Source organism: Dioscorea cayenensis, chromosome 2 (assembly GCF_009730915.1).
Source record: "Dioscorea cayenensis subsp. rotundata cultivar TDr96_F1 chromosome 2, TDr96_F1_v2_PseudoChromosome.rev07_lg8_w22 25.fasta, whole genome shotgun sequence".
NCBI classification, from domain to species: Eukaryota; Viridiplantae; Streptophyta; class Magnoliopsida; order Dioscoreales; family Dioscoreaceae; genus Dioscorea; species Dioscorea cayenensis.
The window spans coordinates 544,757-564,233 of NC_052472.1; the positions used below are offsets into that span (position 1 = coordinate 544,757).

Genomic DNA, 19,477 nt, shown 5'->3' on the forward strand with positions numbered 1-19,477 from the left:
TCACAACGACCAAATCTTTGTTTCTATTTTGCAGCAAACTTTTGAATTGCCAAAAAGATATAAAGCAGAGAAAAAATACAAAAAGATTAGGAAAGAAGCATTTCCATCTCTCTTTACTGGGTTAGATACATATAAACCATTCACAAGATCTGCTTTTCAAACAATGCATTGAAGATACACAAGTGGTGGGGATAACAACCCACAATCCACTGCTTTCCAATGTGTTCATTTTCAAAAGGAGTACACAGCCTAATTTCTTATTGCTTGAATCTGTTGGGGAAAAAAATAATAATTGAGAATGGATCAAGAGCATCAAACAGAATTTAATATACATACAGTTCATATAGCTGTCTGTACAATGGAGGCATCCTTCAGCACAATTTCATAAGTACCTGTTGTTTGCTCTTCCGAACCCAATGCAAGTTTGGCTAGGGTAGCATGATTACATATTCACTGGAGGATTCTCCTAAGCAATCAAGCAAGCACATATTTAATAACAAATAGTAGTGGAACATCTAATATTTGTGAAGTTTTATTAATGGGTTATACTTGAGGATATAGGAACGATCGACATTCGATAGAAAATATTATTCATTTGTCATATAGAAATAAACATCAGAATAATTTTGACTTCATCAGAAGAAAACACAAAACAGGCAAATATTCATTGAGAAGCAACATGTAAGCGAAAGCAAATGTACTGATTGAAAGATTTTTGTGGCTGAATTTTAAGGGTACACCATCAAACAAGAACATAGCAGCAAGTTGAAATAAGAAAGTCAAATCAAGCCCCAAAAGTGTGTACCTTAAACAAAAGATCATGTGCAATATAATCCCAGGGTAATGCAATCGACATCAAACAGCATTTAAGTGGGATAAGGTCCACATCAGATTTTCTAGTGGAAGAGGCAGCAGCATAGGCTTGCTTTGCCAAAACAGAAGCAGCCTCTGCTGCTTTGTGGACAACAGTTCCCAAACCAATTCCCAGACCTTTCTTTGACAATTGAAGAGGTGAAGGAGGCCCAGATATCTGGTGGCTTTGATCTGCAGCATGGACAAGCAATAATTCAGTACAGATTAGCAAGCATACCAAAGAATCCAAACTATTAAAAAAAGAAGGCCATGCTTGCACTGAATTTCGGAAAAACCTTTTTCACTTGTCTGGATCTTCTTTTTTTACTATAACAATGAGCGCTTATTCAATGGTGCTAAAAGCATCAAACTAACATAAACAGAGAATGGGAAGATAGCTCTTCGTTTTCTTTCCCATTGTTTCAAGCATCTATTTCATAATCAACAAGCACATAGAACTAGGTGTTATTTATTCCAATGAACAATATGACATGTTGGCACTCGGGCCTTTCTTGTGCACTTGCAGTTCTTGAGATGGAAGTGCAAGGAAATTTAAACATGCAGCTTAAAGAACTCAACACCATCACCCAATATTCTCAACTCTTTGATAAAAATAAAAAATTAAAAATTAAAAATAAAGAATAACACTTTAAACAGATGAAAGTTGCATTTCTTCACCCAATCTAGTAGATACAAAAGAATAATCCAATCGCCGTAATCAAGCACAACTTTTCAAACTAGGTCATTTTGAATAACACTATCTTTACTCATCTGTACAATGTCAATACAGAAGAAAAGGACATCCAATGATATTCGCAACTCAAAACAAGTCAAGAATAATCCAGGACATGATCATGGATCTGGCATTCAAGAATTCATATAATATATTCAATGAAGCGAAGAACAAAAGTTATATTTTATATAGCAAACAAATGAGACTAGAAGAAAGATATTGGCTTAGATGCTAAAATTAAGATATGATATCAAGTAGGTAGTTAACTAGCCTGCAATTCCAGATACAGCTACTTCAACCTCCCCCCGCCCTCCAGGGCCCCTCATGTAAATTCGGTCTGTTTTTGCTGGAGAATGGCCAATTGATAAAAAGCTCCCAAACCTAGACCTTCCAGCTGCAAAGTAAGGCAAATAAATAAAAGTTATACGAATCAGCAAGTAAAACCAGAAGTCTAATTGATCATATGGATAAATGCTATATATATATATATATCAATTATCTAGACAAAATAATGTTTGCACATTGTTATGGAAAAATATCAACCCTCATAAATCATGAATTATTGTTGAAGCATATATTTCTTTCCTATGGTAGGCATTCACAAAGATCTTCAAGAACTAGAGGTTTTTAGTTTAAGTGAGAAACAACCTCTTCACAATGAGATTCTCAAAATTTAGCCATCCCAGACCACTTGCACAAGCATTGTATTAGATGAAAACCACACTTATTATTCAGGCCCGATTCAACCCAAAAGCTTAAACTAATAAGATGAAAGACCCTAGTTTAAATATTGAAATCCATATTTACCAAATTAACCAAAGTGGGACTACTCTAATATCCATCTTGATACAAGCTAATTTATTTTAACTTGCATTGTTATAAAGGAACCAAATAAGCCAAGCTTTGATACCAAATTAAATAAAAACCAAACCTATTATTTGGGCCCGATTCAATCCAAAAGCTTGAGTTGTAGGATGAGAGGCCTAGAGTTATACAGTTAGATTCATATTTACCAAAAATTAACTCATGTCGGATATTAGTTACTCTAATAAACTGCACAGTGGCAAACTACTACCATTCCAACAATACAATTCAACTTCTGAAATCAAATAAAGTAGAAGAGTTTAGGGTTTACACCTCTTATAAACAAGAAACACGCATAAATCCAGCGATTACTTAGAAGTACAAAAATGGTGATGACTGATATTACAATAATACCAACTACCAAGACAAGTTTATTGCAAGATCAAATTGATGCCCAATGCAAGAATACAGCAAAAGCAAGCAATATAAATAGTGAACCCTAATCATGCAACACTACTAAGGGCAAAGGTCAGCTATGAGAAAGGAGCTTGAATTTGTGAAAGGACATTTAGAGAAGGATACGAACTTAACAAAGACAAGCACATGATACAATTAAAAAGAATGAAAGACATCTGATTACTAAGAATCATCAAAGGATGATAGTAGGCTAAAAGAAGAACATATAGCTTGCAGAACATGTGCTGCTCTCGAAGACAAACATTTCACATATCATGTGCTCCATTGATATCTGCATAACCAAGGTCAAATCCAGGCTTTGCTTCCAATGAATAAAAGCACTTAATTTCCCTTCATGTAACCGTGAAGGATTTCGGACCTAAAATTTCCACATTTCATGAAACATAAAAAACAAATTGACAATATATTTGATAGCAATTTAAAATTTTATAAGAAACATACTGGGAATCCAGACAAAATTATAATTTGGCTGAACAAAGACATAACAAAAATATGGATCTTTATTATGATTTAATTGAAGAGAATCTTATATGTATGCTCTTAAGTCTTGTATACAACACTAAGTCTGATTTCAGAATATAGAAACTTGAAAGTGAACAAATGTACACCTTCGTATGCTTCTCGGATCATTGGGTAGCTAACAAACCCAGAGAAAAGAGTGATCTGCACTATAATAAGGACAGAGTTAAGATAGTCTCACACAATCAATATAGTAATATTCACAACGTGTTAATAAAAATAATTGAAGTTATATGATTGAAAAGGATGTTGTTTATATCTAATTCTAAGCATCTATACCCATGTCCTTCCATAGAAAACTTGAAAAGCAGGACCAACATTAACTTCTTCCAACCTAAAAGAAATTCTAGTACTTACTTGGCATCACAAAATAAAAATATTGCTCTAAAAATTTAATTCATCAACCGGATAAAGAGTTCCTACTTCCTGGGCTTTTTTATCTACAGAAGTGTATTCTGATTTCTAATAGGATTAATACAAGTGTAAAGAAATTCTTTTTTTTCCATAAAAAGTAATGATTTTCAAAGTCAAAACCTTTGCCTTCTTGGCTTGTCTGTCATTGTCAACTAAACCACTTTCAGCAGGCAATGCAGCTCCACCATGTGCATTGAGAAGCACACAGTAGCAGTGATCTGTTTCTGTCAGAACCTGAAAAATGTTGGAGACGACGTGTAAAACCAAAATAAGAAAAATACAGATGAGACTAGGAAAAGAAGATGGTTATGTGGTCTAACCAGAATGAACAGATTAAATTTACTAATCTAAAGGAGATATTAATGAACTCAATAAGATGGCAGGGTGACTACAGAAGGCCATGGATTGAAACCGGCCAAGATTTATGAAAAGTTTCTGTCAACTAGAAGATATGCACAACCAAACTGCAAGTAGCAAGAAAGATTTGGAAAACTCCTAAAAGTTTGAGAAACTCTTAAGGATTCGGAAAAAAAGGCATCTGGCTGGTGCCTTCCCAAAACACAAGTACCAGACTTTTGGAATGTAAAACAGACCGAAATATCAAGCTATCAGTCTAAACATGAGGCCAGGAACCTAAACGAAAAGGAACACCAGCTACACTAGTAGTAAAATAAGTTATGATCAAACATCTTCAGAAAAGAAAATAATTTTTTCTTTTTTTTAACAAATCAACACTGCATTTATAAAAGATTATTTAGTTTTAACACAAGGAATGACAAGTTAAGATGCTAAATGCAGAAAAAGTTACAATCCAATCATCCTATATCAAGGAAAATGACATCATACCACAGCATCAAATGTGTCATCAAAGTCATCAACAGCAAAACAAATATTTGGATAGGCAGGTAATGTTTCTACAGCCTGAAATAATGGAGAATTTGAAGTCAGAAGCAATAAAAACAGAAAAAACATGCCTGAGTGCTTGCTGCACACATTTTCATGTGTCTATGAGGCAAAAGGAAAATAAATAAATTAACATACCTTTTTGAAGTCTAACTGAAAATTTACACGACTAGGAGATGCATAGACAGTCTTTACAACCTGTTTGAATGATGATATTTCTTGATAAGAATCAAAATTGTTTTAGTTTATATTTAGCACAGATTGACGGTGTAAAGAAACTTGATGTGCAGGAGAGTAAAAGGGCAGAAAATTCTAGGATAGCATGCAGCATTTGACATAACATATACTATCATTAGGAGTAGACTAGAAATAAATATGATCTCTGCCATCCTCATACCTTGTAAATGGGGGATATCTCTAAATTTTCCCCTTCCTGATGTTTGCGCAGATCCTGAATACTGTATAATACAGTTATAATAACCTCCATAAAATTCCAATAAAGGTTTAAAGAAAATCATCAAAAATGCATTCAATTACATAAAAATTACATAGAGAATAACATCCTTCAGAGTAGCAGATAAGATAATTCAATAATATACAGGCCTTTTGAACATCTAAAAACCAGCTCATGCAGGGAAAGACTGATTTCTAACTTGATCCAAAACCAAATAGAACAAATTGCATAAGATAATAAGTTAAAATGACATTCTTAAGGGATGACACCAACATCAGGAATCTCAAGTCTAAAGTTTCTATCAATGAATGGCAATATAATCAAGCATATGAACCAACAAATTACCTGCAAATTGCAACTGTTACACTGAATGATGTATGAGCAATCAAATTCAAGAAGAAGGAGCGCCTCCAATCAACATCTGTAGGATTTTCACCAAAAACTTTTTCTAGCTGAAGAACAATAAAACCAAGACCCTTGTTATTAATGACAGCTAACTTTTAGGAGAACAAACTCACTGAATTACTCATGATAGACAAATTTTTCTTTCATAGATTAAATTTTCAATCCATCAGCTCACCAATGCGCAAATCACACTTGCTCAATATTGCTTTCAATATTATACCAATAGCTGATTACACCTGCAATACTAACACACCTACTGATTCTTACTTGGCACTTATAAATATAGCACGATATTCAAATGTGCTTTTTTAGTGCATTTAGCCTCTGTACAACACTAATCTCTAGTACCAAACAATTGTTTAAGGAATCAAGCTAATTCTATAGTCTGCAAAAACATGATTAAAAATCTATAAAATCTACAATCACATAATATGTCATGTGTATGATATCCAAGTGAAATATCAGTTATTAAGATTGATATTAGTTTCCAGTAGTTCATTAAAATTATTCAAACAAAAGCCTATATGTGTCTGGCTTGGATGGATTCCTATAGGTGACTAGTGGTAATTCCCAGAAATTCTAGAAATGGTCCTATGCTGTTATGCAGACATACGTATGTCTCAGGACTCATGGATTCCTGCTAAAACAAAGTTTAAAAGTATTGTCTAAATAAGAGGAAAACAAAACCAAGGGCTATGTGTTCCTAATAAAGCAAAAATTATATGCATAAACATTGTATACAAACAAAGCATGAGTTTAGATTGTACATAGAACAATTTCAATCCTATAGATACAGTAATGCACTATTACAATCTAACGTTCACCAACTTGAAATTTTTCTCAAAACAAAACCCATTCATCATCTAAAAGGTACTGATTTTTTGCTCTCTTTGTGGCATTACTAAGAATTATAAATTCACCAAACAGCTAACACTGAACACATGATATGCCTATTAGATGAACAACAGGAATACCTCAGGAGCCCACCGCCGAACAAAGAATGGAGGAGCTCCTTCCATGCTATCATTGAATCCATACGCATCCATACTCTGCAAAAACAACAAATTCAGCAAAACTCAGATTACAACACAAACCATTTCTTTTGAAAAAAAGAAAAGATAAGAAACGAACTTTACCATATTCTTAACAAAAAAGATCATATCATCTTCTTCCCGTCCCTTCGACACTCGGCCCCGAACAAAGTACAAATCGAACACCCGATTCCAGAACCGGGAATCCATCTCCACATCCGACGTCTCCTCATCATCCCCTCTAGCTTCCACCAAAGACCTCGAGTGCTTCCTCACCATACTCAACAATTCACATCTAAGAACATTCAACTCCATCCATAACTCGGCAATCACAGCACTAAAAACTACAATTAAGATGGAAAATCAACTGGAAAGCGGTGAGATACCTGGATGGGGAGTCATCGTCGGAGAAGCCGGACGAGATGGTGATCTCCTTGGCAGCCATCTCTCGAGCATGGATCTAGGGTTTAGAGAGAGAGAGAGAGAAGAGAAGAGAGAGAGGTTGAAGGACGCCATGCGGCGCGGGACATGACGAGGTTATTCGGAAACCCGTACGCCGAACACCAGGGTGTCAATGATTGGGTGTGAGGCACCGAACAGGGAACAGCTTTATGCGATGACATGGCATTTATAGTGGTGTTATTTTACTTTTTAAACCTTGAAAAAGATGGATATTACTTTGGAGTCACTGATCTACTGTTTTGGTGTGGGCCTAAAACTGGGACCGCTGATTGCATATTGGGCTTTGGGCTCATACGAACACTGGTTGTCCAGGTTGTCAATGATTGGGTGTGAGGTATCGAACAGGGAACAGCTTTATGAGATGACGTGGCATTGTTAGTGGTTTGGATTTACTGAACTACTGTTTTGGTGTGGGCCTTGAACTGGGACAAGTGATTGGATATTGGGCTTTGGGCTTTGGGCTCATGCGAACACTGGTTGTCCAGGGTGTCAATGATTGGTGTGAGGCACCGAACAGGGAACAGCTTATGAGATGACGTGGCAGTGTTAATGGTGTTGTTTTACTTTCTAAACCTTGAAAAAGATGGATATTACTTTGGAGTCACTGATCTACTGTTTTGGTGTGGGCCTAAAACCGGGCTTTGGGCTCATGCGATGGGCCATCTTTTGTTATAGATCTAGACTCGCACCAGGGCCCATTAATTCGAGCTTTATATATTAATATGGTCCAGAGAATATATTAACACGGTGAGTTAGATTTCTTTTATTTCTTCTTTAATTTTTTATAATTTATGTGTTTAGAATTTTTCTCATAATCACTGAAGTGAATAATAACATTTATTTATAAACGGGAGTTGATTCAAATGACAGAGGTTTTGATCATTTAAGCAAGTGATTTTCAGTTTGAATCTTTATATATAAAAAAGCACCCGTCAACACCAGTTAGAAGATCTATCTTTTTATAAATTTTTTATATCCTGCGAGTTAATGACAACATAATAATAATAATAATGCATGATTTTTATTAAAAAGAGATTTTTATAATTTTATAAAAACAAATAAAATGACATAATATTTGTAATTTAAAAAGAAAAAGGTTATGCTCTTTGGTCTCTTTCCCTTATCTTGGATACCCTTCCTCAAGATTTCTTTTATCTAAAAGTAAAATTACATTAAAGTCCTCATTCTTCCACTTAATTCTTGTCAAGACTCAAGACCAATGGGACTGTCGGCAAACACATACAATCTAATCACTCTAAAATTTAGCAAAAACCCCCTTCAACTTTGACCAAATTTTCTTTTCCTTCTCATCATCTTCTATTTATACTCTCCCCCTTACTCCCCATTCTTCACTCCTTTCTTCTTCTTCTTCTTCTTCTTCGTCTTTTGTCAAGGTACTCTATATTATTCCAAGGTTTAGAACCAAGCTACAAGTTTTGATAGGTATATATAGATATATATATATATATATATATCTGAAATATTAATAGAGAGAAAGAGGGAAAAGAGAAAGCAGCATGAAGAAGCTCACCATTATTTTTGTGATAACTCTCATTCTCATGGTGGCAATAAACCATGCATCAACCAGGCCACTTCCACCACTCCCAAAGATAAACAAACAAGAGGTACTCTTTATTTTCTCTTTATATATATATATATATAGATAAATACATTTGTGTGTTTGATATAAAGTCTTAGTTTGTTTTTATTATTTCTGAAAATAAAGGTGGGAGATGAAGAAGGGTGTGATGGAGTTGGAGATGAAGAGTGTTTGATGAGAAGAACTCTCTCTGCTCACGTTGATTACATCTATACTCAAGGAAAAGGAAATAAGCATTGTGTGTATGAATTTGGGATGTGAACATTTGGAATAGAAATATAGTCTTGTTTTTTTCAATCATGCAAAGCATGAAATAATGTATCAGAGTGGGAGGGATGTTGGAGATGATCTTATAGGATCTTATATGATAATAATAATAATATAATATCATTTGAATGTATAGACAAAGGGAGCAATCAATATCATACCATAAACTCCATAGTTTTTTTCCTTTTGGTTTATTTTCTCATAGTGTTTGGGCACTTCTTTTAAGTATTAAAAATGTGGGACAAAATCATGACATTTTATCTTCTAATGGGGGAGTTTTCTTCCAATAGAAATTAATTATTCCTCATCTCTCTTCAAAACTCTATCTAAAATGGGATTTAATAAGATTGATTTTTTTCCTTCCTTCTTTTCTTTTAAAAAATTAATTAAAAATTATAAGTTTTTTGTTCCATTATACAACAAAAAAATAGAAGGTTGTTTTGGTATGATGATGCCTTTCAAATCTCTGAATGCATTTTCTTTACTTATTGTGTTTTAAAAATAAACCAAAAGATTTAATTATAAACTGTTTTAAAAAATAATGCTAAAAAAAGCCTTCAATTTTTTTATTAAAATAAATAAACTATAAATTTATTGAAAAAAAAATAGCAAGTACAACAAAAACAACATAAAAGAACAACAAGCCCTCAATTTTTATGTTGTAAAATTATTTATAATTTAACATTTTTTTTAAAAATTCAGTGTTCAAATTTTGATTTACAAATAAAAAAAAAACCTCTCCATTTACTTTGATATATATAGATTCAACAAATTAAAGTAAATGAATTGACATGGACTTCCATCAGAGAAAATTCTAAGAAATTACAAAGTTTGGTGGTACACTAAATATTGACCGACAAAGCTTGATAGATCCATTGAGAAAATATAAACCACACAGAGTGCAAATTTAATACGTTCTATTCAATGTTGATGTGCAACATTACCTAATTTTTGTAACACTCAGTCATATGAATCTATCAATTTCACAAACATACATATTTTTTTCATACCTAACTCAAGAATATGAAATATCGATTTAATAATAATAATAATAATAATAATAATAATAATAATAATAATAAATTTTAATCAAGACAAGAAATATCGTCAAAAGGACAAAATAAAATACAGAGGTACAAATTATTATCTTTTTCATTCAATCTTGTATAAAATAATGAAAATATCTCAATATATAAACACTAGACTAAAAACGCTAATATATTATTTAAATTAATTGTAAATTATTACTTTTATAATTATATAATAGTAAAGATATATTACTTTAATAGAAGATCATTTTTATGATACGTTCGAGGAACGTAATCACTTGGATACAACTCATATATATATATATATATATATATATATATATATATATATATTTAAAACAACTCACTCGTTTTTGGTTTCCCTCTTTTTAAAAATAATCAAATAATTTTACAAAATGCAGATAAGTTGCGTGTTAAAGATGTCACAGACATAGAGTTTATATTTCAACTCAATGATGTCTTTACTCTATGTGAACTGAGGTTTGAACTCGCCTATTAAACGGGACATAAACAATTTAAAGAGGAGATTCGGTACCAATTGACTAAGTAGTAATTACAGGCAAATAATCAATGATTTAACATATAATTTATGTGGAAATTTTACAAAAGTTTCAAATTATTAATTTAGGGAGGAATAATAAGAAAGGATTGGAGGGTGAGTTGAGGCCAACCAACCAGTCACTAGAAAAAGGAAAGAAAACAAACAAGCACTTCATGTGCATAAAAACACACTTTTAGAGTCTTGATTGGAAACCATTCCAAGTGTTTGTGAAAAAGACAGCACTTGATACATTGAGAACAAGAGAAGGTTTTTAATCAGGGATGTGGTTAATAGTGGGAGCAGTCTAAACACCACTTAATGAATCTTTAATGTCTAAGTAATGAGTATTATTATATTTGGTCTCTGATATTTCATATAGATCTTTTATGCAAATGGGAGTGCATTATGATTGTGATGTCATGAAGCTTATGAATTAGAGTGTTTAACTATTATGATTAAGGATTAATCACATTATTATTTGCTGATATCATCCTTAATTACCCACCCACTTGATTTGTTGATATGTTATTATTCATCCCTTTCAGGTAGTGTTGTGTTTGGTTGGTAGGATTTTGTGAAAACTATCCATTATTTGGGATTAGGAGGTCTAAAACCATTCATGATCAATTTTGAGATTTCGGCTTTTGTCCTAATCCCGTGTTTTAGCATTAAAAGTGCATCGATCAGACCTACATCGGCAAAATTCAAGATCAATCACTTGCATATATTTTATTTCATACCTGAATTTTCAGCTTAATTTGATGGTACAAAACCCTAAATGAGTTTCATAGAACCACACTTTCAAAAGAAAGAAAAGAACTCAAACACTGTAACTCAATTTCACCCACCTCACTTTGTAGATACCTTATGCTTGCAATGATATTCATTTAAATGAGAATCAAAGAGAAGAACAAGATTGTACTAAGAATGAATCCGTTACTTTGGAAAAGTAAAAGTTTAACAGCAAGAGCACATCAACGACACGACGGCCTTATATATACAGAGACCATGATCATAAGTTTTTGTAAACAGAACTTATTCAGGACATTGACATGGCATTACAGCATCAGAAATTCAAACAAATAGTGCGAAACTTCTGGACATCAGCTCCTCATCAAACCCCTTCTGCAGATTACTTAAGGCCTGCCGCCTCTCAGATTTTTCGTTCATCATCTACGGCACAATGGTCACTTATCTTAATACCGACAGTAAAACAAATTGATTAAGCTAGTTGGCAGCATCAAGGTGCTTTCGGGTCATCAACATCCTCAAGATCACTAAATGATACATCTTCTTCATTTCCTATGGGAATAGTAGGGGCAATTGAGGTTCCCATGTCCTCGGTGTCTTCTTCCAGCCATTCATCAACATCTTCATCAAACTTTTGAATGGTGATCTCTGATGTAGTGCCAGCATGATCTTTATGCTTAAGCTGGGTTGGTGGTTCAACTTCAATTACAGACTTGTCAACAACTTCTATCTCAGTGATCTCAACAGGGTGTTTTTCAGTCTCAATGTCAGTTATTGGTATGCTTATGACTTTTCCAATTTTGGAAGACTGAGGTTCTTCGTTGTTCAGAATGTTTGCTTGCTCCTTAGGTGAAATCGTGACAACAATCTCTTCCCTAGAAAGTAAATCTTCCTTCAATCGAGCTGATTCTGGCTTTGCCAGATTTTGCAATTCTTGCAACCACTTCGCTCGGGCTTCGACAATCTGCATGAGGGACAGACAGTATATTTTACTGACAAATGACCAAATTGTTTAAAGAAACTATTAGTAAAGCAAAGTAGACAGAAAGCTTCTGTGTTAGCAGTTATTTCAGAGATTGGGCAGGCCTGACTGTAGTAGCATATAGCCCTGACTTGGAACATCCATGACCAACTTTTTAAGACAAATTTTACAGGTGCACCAAGGTCTTCCCTGCCCTGTCCTATATGGAAGGATATCTATCTTAATGACGCTAATGCTAATAGATATAATAATATAAAAGCGTGGAAGTTGTCTACTCTGGCCACTAACAAATGACATAGGATCACTAACTTTGAGTAAATTCTAAACAAGAACCACAATATTTGCAACGAAAAAAAGAAGCAGCATTAAACACAAAGAAGAGGTCAATTCATCATTTTAAAAAATTTCAATAGAATACCAACAAAAAGAGAAGGGTTGAAGACATGAAACATAAAGTAAGGTACCCATCTTCATTTCCTTTTAGTTTAGGTATACAACACATCATAGAAGCATCATCATGAGAGAAAACTAGAACCAAGTCAAAACTATTCACACACCTGAGGTGTTGACAAAAGCTCAGCATCATGCTTGTTGAGTCTAGAATGCAAAAGAACAAAATAGATCTTCCAAAAGCATCCTTCACTCATATGACTTGGGCAAAGCTCAATCCTCAAAGCAGCCAGTCTTGGTTCAAGATGTTCAACAGCCAAGGCATGCTCTTGCTGGGCATTCGACATGTTGAAATCTAGAGGAAACATCATAACATAAGTTTAGTTGAAATCCCTTACACACAATGCATGCATGCTAATGATGCCTCCGAATGTAAAACAGTGAACAAACTGACTGGTAAAAGCATTTGCAAGACGATGTTAATCAATAATTTCAGTTATTCAGAGTCTTCTCTTTATCATCTAATAGAAAACTGTCAAAAATATATCCTTAGGGTAGCCAATAAGTATTATACACCAGAACCTAATCCAAATCCAAATCCAAGCCAAGCCAAGAATATCTTGTAAAGGCCATATAGTTAAAAACCAAAAACCCAAAAAGGAAAGAAAATAAAACTGATGATGCATGAAACGACGGAAAGGTGAGAATGATGACGAGGGAATGAAGATTTGGGAAAGTATAAAAAAACAAAATTTAAACATAGGCACTTCCATGACCTACGACATTGATAAATTTTTCTGTTTGTGATATTCCCTTAACCTTGAGATGATGATCAAAGCTTCAAGATTTAAATAAGCTTTAAAAAAAAGAAGCATATTTGTATAGATAATTGACCACTTTTAAGTTTCACAGAGACTCTGTGCTTGCTTGATAGTTTTTATTGATATTACTATACAAAATTGTTCAAAAAAGTCATAATGATTATTAACAATTTTTATTTTATTTTTTCAAATCATAGCTACCTAGATCCCTATGATTTCTACTGCATAAACACTGACTAGCCTTCTTTACAATATTGCATATACTCCAGAAAGACAAAAAGTGTGTTCCTGTATTAGTAATTGAAGAGAACTTCCTATGTAGACAGAGGAGAAGAAAAACAATAAAATCCTCGCAAAAACTTGTCATTTCAATTTAAACTGCTTTCATTAAAATAAATTGATTGAGAAATTAAAATAAATGTATGGTATGATGATTGAAGACAAATTCAAGAAAATTATTTCTAGATAAGCTAAACATCTATGTAAAGTTGAAGTTGCTACCATGTATTAGTGCGGTTTACTTGAGGAATTATCAAGGCTTAACTTGCTTAACAAAATCTACGGCTAGGGCAAATAGAAAAACACGTTTCAAGTTGATATTCCTCTACTTGTATTACAATTGTTTTGGATATGCAAAGGCAAATAATAGGAGACTTAAAAACAAGACCATGCTAAAATGTGCCACTAAAATACAGCACTGATCACTAAACTTTTTAGGCTCGCCAACTCTATCCATAAATTCACCATTAAATTGCATTCCGACTATTGTTTCCACATTTGCTCAGTAAACGTCTATTAGCAAATATTTTCAAGATGAACATTATAACCAAAAACATAACAACTGCATTATATATATATATAGTAATAACAGAATTAAATCAAGAGCATCAAAGCTGACCTTAAAAAGGGAGCTCCTAAAAGAAGAATTAAATCTACTGCACTGGGATAAAGATTTCAGCAAAAACCACCAAAAAATACGAATTTGAAAACTAAAGTCAACATGTAACCACAGTTCACTTCGGCCACAAGGGATAACAAAGACATAATTAAGAGTTATATCAGTTTCCCTAAAAAGCAATTCAATGGAAACCTAAATCAGATCCATTCAATGAAAACAATTAAACAAAACAAATAAAAAGGGGGATAAGAAGCAGCAAACCATCGGATTCTTCATCATAGACAAACAATGGAAAATCCAGCCACGTCTCTGGATGCATTGATATATTCCTCGCGAACACCAGGACTTCGTCAGTGACCCCAATGGCACCGCCACCATCATCCTCCCCTTCCTCATCCTCCTCCTCTTCCGCACCGAACGGGAGGAACGTTGACGCGATCTTAGAGATCTCAGTGACCGTCTTGTTGCTGGACAGCTTGGAGATCCCGCTCCGAAACCTCCCACCAATCTCTGCGAAATCACTCCGGATCCCAGCAATCCGCGGCGATTCCACTGCCTCCAAGGGCTCCGATTCAACATGCTCGGCCGGATCTGGGCGGGGGTTCGACGTAGACGGGGGAGGAGCCAAGAACGAGGCAACACCCCAGAACTGGCGGCTAATGGTCTTGGTGAGCTCCGAGAAATCATCCTTAACGCCACGAGTGGGGGATCCAGGATCCACGGGTCCCCGATCATCATCTAGGGTTTGACTGGTGCTCTGATGGGCATTCTTAGGGTTCAGCTTCGGCTTCATCATCGTCAGAAGCCATGAGAGAGCTCGCGAAGGACCTTGAGAACCATGACATCGCGCTGTAGTTCTTCGTCCTCGATGGAGAAAAACGTCGATGTTGGGGCTTCAAACGAAGAAGCAAAGAAGAATTGCTCTTCAGGAACTGGTTTTTTTTCAAACTAACCCCTATCTTTTTTTATATTTATTGTAGCCCCCTCATGATCATTTATTTATCAAAATCACCCCCAAAGGACAATATATATATATTATAAAGTTTGAATGGCTTCCTAAGATGACAAATTTAGGCTATTTAGCTACAGAACACAAAGGACACCATAATTATATTGTGAAAGAATTTTATAAGTTACACCCCTTGAAAACTCTGAATTTACTGTCACCTTTCTTTGATTTTGCAAATATACACCTTGTAAAATGTAAAACTTTAAACGGGTTCCTAACCCGTTAACCCGGATCCGCTTGTTCATCCACAAAAGCTTCGATGTCACCAACCCGTTCTCAAACACTCCAAAGCTCGAAGCTATGCTTCTCCGCGCGCGCCTCTCGAACCCCCACCTTCTCTCCATCCCCTTCTCCTCCACCAAGCCCCGTTCTCCTCCTCCGCTCGCCGCCGCATCCTCCTCCCGTCGCCGGCCCCTATCCCTTTCCGCCACCCCGCCCCCGCCAGTGTCGGACGATCTCGTGCGCACGGCGCTGTTCGTGCCACCGGGCATCGATCGTGCGGAGGTCACCCCTTCCATGGTGCTCCCAGGGTCTAACATCGTCATCGGGCCCTACGCTGGACACTCGCAGATCAAGCAGGTCGAGTTCGTCAAGAGCAGCGCCCGCGCCCGGGACTGCCCCAAAGACCACCGCCCTGAGTTCGCCATCCTCGGCCGCTCCAATGTCGGAAAGTCTTCTCTCATTAACGCTCTCGTCCGTAAAAAGGACGTTGCTCTCACCTCCAAGACACCAGGTGTGTCCTTCATTGCTTTCCTCTTTTGTTGGTTTTCATATGGAATGGTTTCTATTTGGTGGATTTAATTGTTTGATTGATTCCTTGCAGGAAAGACTCAGCTCATTAATCATTTCTTAGTGAATAAGAGCTGGTACCTTGTGGATTTGCCAGGATATGGGTGAGACTCTTGTTTTTTCACTTGCGCGCTCTCTGTTTGTTAGTTTGCTTCAAAGGGACATTTTTCTATTGAATGGTGTAGGAGGGTTAGTTCCAGTGGGATGGACTTCTTCATGATAGTAAAGTCATGATTTTTTTCCATTTCATGAAGTATTTTGTTCCACTAGGATGGACTTCTTCATGATAATAAGGTCATGATTTTTTTCCATTTCATGAAGTATTTAGTTCCAGTGGGATGAACTTCTTCATGATAATAAAGTCATGATTTTTTTCCCATTTCATGAAGTATTTAGTTCCAGTGGGATGGACTTCTTCATGATAGTATAGTCATGATTTTTTTCCATTTCATGAAGTATTTTGTTCCACTGGGATGGACTTCTTCATGATAATAAAGTCATGGTTTTTTTCTATTTCATAAGTATTTATGCTTTGTAATCAACCAGAGTTTCATGATAGTCAAGCCATGAGTTTTTGATCACTTATTTCTTAGGTGTATATGAGATATTTTTCAAGCAGCAACCTAAACCAGGCTGCTAACCTGAATATTTTATTGTAAGTGGAACTTCAAATAGGAAGTAATCAGTGTGATGTGATGATCTTTTTATCTGTGAATGTAAATGTTTTTTGATTTCTTGTGTTTCTTCATTTTAACATGTTCAGTCTTAGGTTTTGATCAAAATGTTATTGTGCACTATCTTCTAGCATAACCTAATTCTAGTGTTTGTTTATGTTGGATATGGCCCAACCCAAAAGCCCAAACTAAATACACCCAAACCTAGGACATGTGAGTGGTGTATTTTTTGCCCGTTCGATCTTCTCCCAACGGATTTATTTTTTTACCGTTGATCTTGTGAATGGGTTTTTTTTCCGTTAGATTTCCTTATAAAAATCACCATGAGAAACCTAGCTTTACCACGAAATCATTTCTTCCTCTGTTACTTCCTATTTTCCATCTTGCAATTCTCGATCACTTCATCACGTTCTTTACCTCTTCCTGTTCATGTGTTTTCCCTTTTAGATCAATGAAAAAAAAACTTGAACTTGGTGGTGGGCCTGGTGGCACTTGCAAGCGTCTCTTCGCCGAACATGCTAGGCGGAGAGTATCTTTTTTGGCCATGAGTTAGTGTATTTTAGCATTGGAGTGAGGCCGTTCTCCCTGCACCAAGGGGGTCAACTCAGTGTTAGGGCAATGCCATTGCACACATAATCCAAAGCGGGATTATTCTAACTTTCGTTACTATTTTTACTTGAAGTTTTATTGATTTATTTGCATGGTAATAGAGATTTAATTCCAACAGTTTAATAGTAATTTAATGGAAATGGCAGCTTCACCTAGTCATCAAAGTGATTCTTTTCATATGTCTAGGGGACTAAACCCGATGTTCATTTGGTAATGGGTCTTGAAGACAACTCATCCTTTTAAAGTGATCAAATAGTTCATGAAATTTTCCTCTGTTGTGATCACTTTCCATTTTCAAGAGCATACACTGTACTGCTCGATTGTAACATTGGACTTTCTTTGCTATGAGACCATTGACTTGGAGGCCTTTAGCTACATCAACCTTCTTGACCATTTGAGAAATCCATATAATGATTTCTTCTGAAGGATATGTTACATTTATGTTTACTCTTGATGTTATGGTTTGTTTGTCCAATCCCGTTCATGGGGAGGTCAAATCTAACTTCTCTCCAAGCAGCCTTTGGATCTGCTTAGGTGTGTAGAAATTGCCGCCCTTCAAATATTCAATGGAGTGATAATCCTTGTGAAGATTCTGACTTTAAATCTATGACTTTGACCTCATTGGTTCGTTGTTCATCTGTTTTCTAGTCTTTACTTTAGTATGGTGCGGTGTTAATCAAGTTTTAAACCATTGCTTCAAAGTACAAATATGAATATCTATTCTAGCTAATTGGTCTTTTTCCGTGTATTGTGTGCCTCTTTTTTTAATCCTTTCAAGTGTGATCAATATATGCCAGATTATATTGAAGACTTTCTTCTTCTTCTTCTTCTTCCCTTTTTTGGTTTTTTTTTGCTTGATGTTTGATGTTTGATGACTTCATCAAAATTTTTTGACCTATTAGTTATTTTGATTGCTTGATGATATATCCTTCATTCTATTTTAAGTTCAATAGTGATTGTTGCTTGTAGTTTTGCAAATGCTCCTGAATCAGCCCGGATGGATTGGTCATCATTCACTAAAGGTTACTTTCTGAACCGGGGCACGTTGGTTGGCGTCCTATTACTCGTCGATGCGAGTAGTCCGCCTCAACAGATTGACCTTGATTGCGCGAATTGGCTGGGCAGAAACAATGTATGACTTTCTTTGTTTCCTATTTCTATTCTCATAAGTTTGTTCTATATTTCCGTATTGCCCTTCAATTTCTCTAACGATCAATGTAAAAACTACAGATTGGAATGACATTTGTTTTTACAAAATGCGATAAAACAAAAGGCGGTAAAAAGACTCGTCCTGCTGAGAACATTGAGCAATTCCAGGCGTTGATCAGGAAGCACTACCAGGAACCTCCGCCGTGGATCATGACAAGCAGTGTCACAGGCATGGGCCGCGCCGAGCTCCTCCTCCACATGTCTCAGCTAAGAAACTACTGGGACAACTAGCATTCAAACTCGAAAAATATCTCCGTGTGCTCTACGATTGTGCTAAAAGATAATCAACACAAGTTGTCGGCATGCTTCATGATCATATCCATGCATCATTGACCTTCAAAACACAGACTTTGTCAATGTATGATCCACTTGTTTGCTATCACATTCAATCAACTTCTGGTACATCATTTATACTGGTAGGCTCTAGCTACATTTAGAAGTTACAACCAGAAGATTTATTTATTTATTTATTAATCTTGTTTTTTTGTAAGATATCTGAAAATAGTTCTATTGTACTCTCTTTATATCTGATGGATGTATAAAATTCTACGGTTGAGATTTTATATAAGGGCTTCTGTGTATCTGCCTTTTCATGAATATTAATTGTGATTTAAGCTCCATCTTATCAATATTTGAGAATAGCATCTTATTGATTTTAAAAAAAAAAAAAAAATTGAGCGCTTATTAACTCACGCACGCATGTCTTTTTATAGGCGTGTTCGAGGTATTAACTCACGTAGAGATTAACTACTAACTACTGAATCTCTACATTAAAATGCATAACTAAAAAATCCACTTAACAACCATACAGTTTACTTAACAATTATTTACAAGC

The 19,477-nt window shown here is 35.3% G+C and overlaps 3 protein-coding genes across 8 annotated transcripts; 1 reads left to right on the forward strand and 2 right to left on the reverse strand.

Moving 5' to 3' along the window:
• Positions 1-86: 86 nt before the first annotated feature.
• On the reverse strand, positions 87-7,172 carry LOC120278446 (uncharacterized protein KIAA0930 homolog). 6 transcript variants are annotated; one of them, XR_005541738.1, is made up of 13 exons: positions 6,979-7,172; positions 6,698-6,887; positions 6,536-6,610; positions 5,502-5,608; positions 5,100-5,160; positions 4,841-4,900; positions 4,646-4,720; positions 3,920-4,033; positions 3,475-3,529; positions 1,857-1,979; positions 806-1,044; positions 393-453; positions 87-270 (listed from the first exon to the last, which is right to left on the reverse strand). XR_005541738.1 is itself a non-coding variant. In XM_039285247.1 (12 exons), the coding sequence occupies exons 1-12, from the start codon at positions 7,035-7,037 to the stop codon at positions 443-445; spliced, it is 1,176 nt and encodes a 391-aa protein (XP_039141181.1). In that variant the 5' UTR covers positions 7,038-7,172; the 3' UTR covers positions 87-442. The 6 variants fall into 6 exon arrangements, 3 of the variants coding, with proteins under 3 accessions (XP_039141181.1, XP_039141185.1, XP_039141175.1); XR_005541736.1 differs by having other exon boundaries at positions 393-466; positions 6,979-7,171; XR_005541737.1 differs by having other exon boundaries at positions 337-466; positions 6,979-7,171.
• Positions 7,173-11,427: 4,255 nt separating this feature from the next.
• Positions 11,428-15,280, reverse strand: LOC120277304. The gene is made up of 4 exons (XM_039284096.1): positions 15,141-15,280; positions 14,614-15,109; positions 12,801-12,988; positions 11,428-12,225 (listed from the first exon to the last, which is right to left on the reverse strand). Exons 1-4 carry the CDS (start codon positions 15,195-15,197, stop codon positions 11,752-11,754), a joined length of 1,215 nt encoding a protein of 404 aa, XP_039140030.1. The 5' UTR covers positions 15,198-15,280; the 3' UTR covers positions 11,428-11,751.
• A 364-nt stretch (positions 15,281-15,644) lies between these two features.
• Positions 15,645-19,205, forward strand: LOC120269161 (GTP-binding protein At2g22870). The gene is made up of 4 exons (XM_039276485.1): positions 15,645-16,094; positions 16,185-16,254; positions 18,403-18,565; positions 18,664-19,205. Exons 1-4 carry the CDS (start codon positions 15,662-15,664, stop codon positions 18,871-18,873), a joined length of 876 nt encoding a protein of 291 aa, XP_039132419.1. The 5' UTR covers positions 15,645-15,661; the 3' UTR covers positions 18,874-19,205.
• Positions 19,206-19,477: the final 272 nt, after the last annotated feature.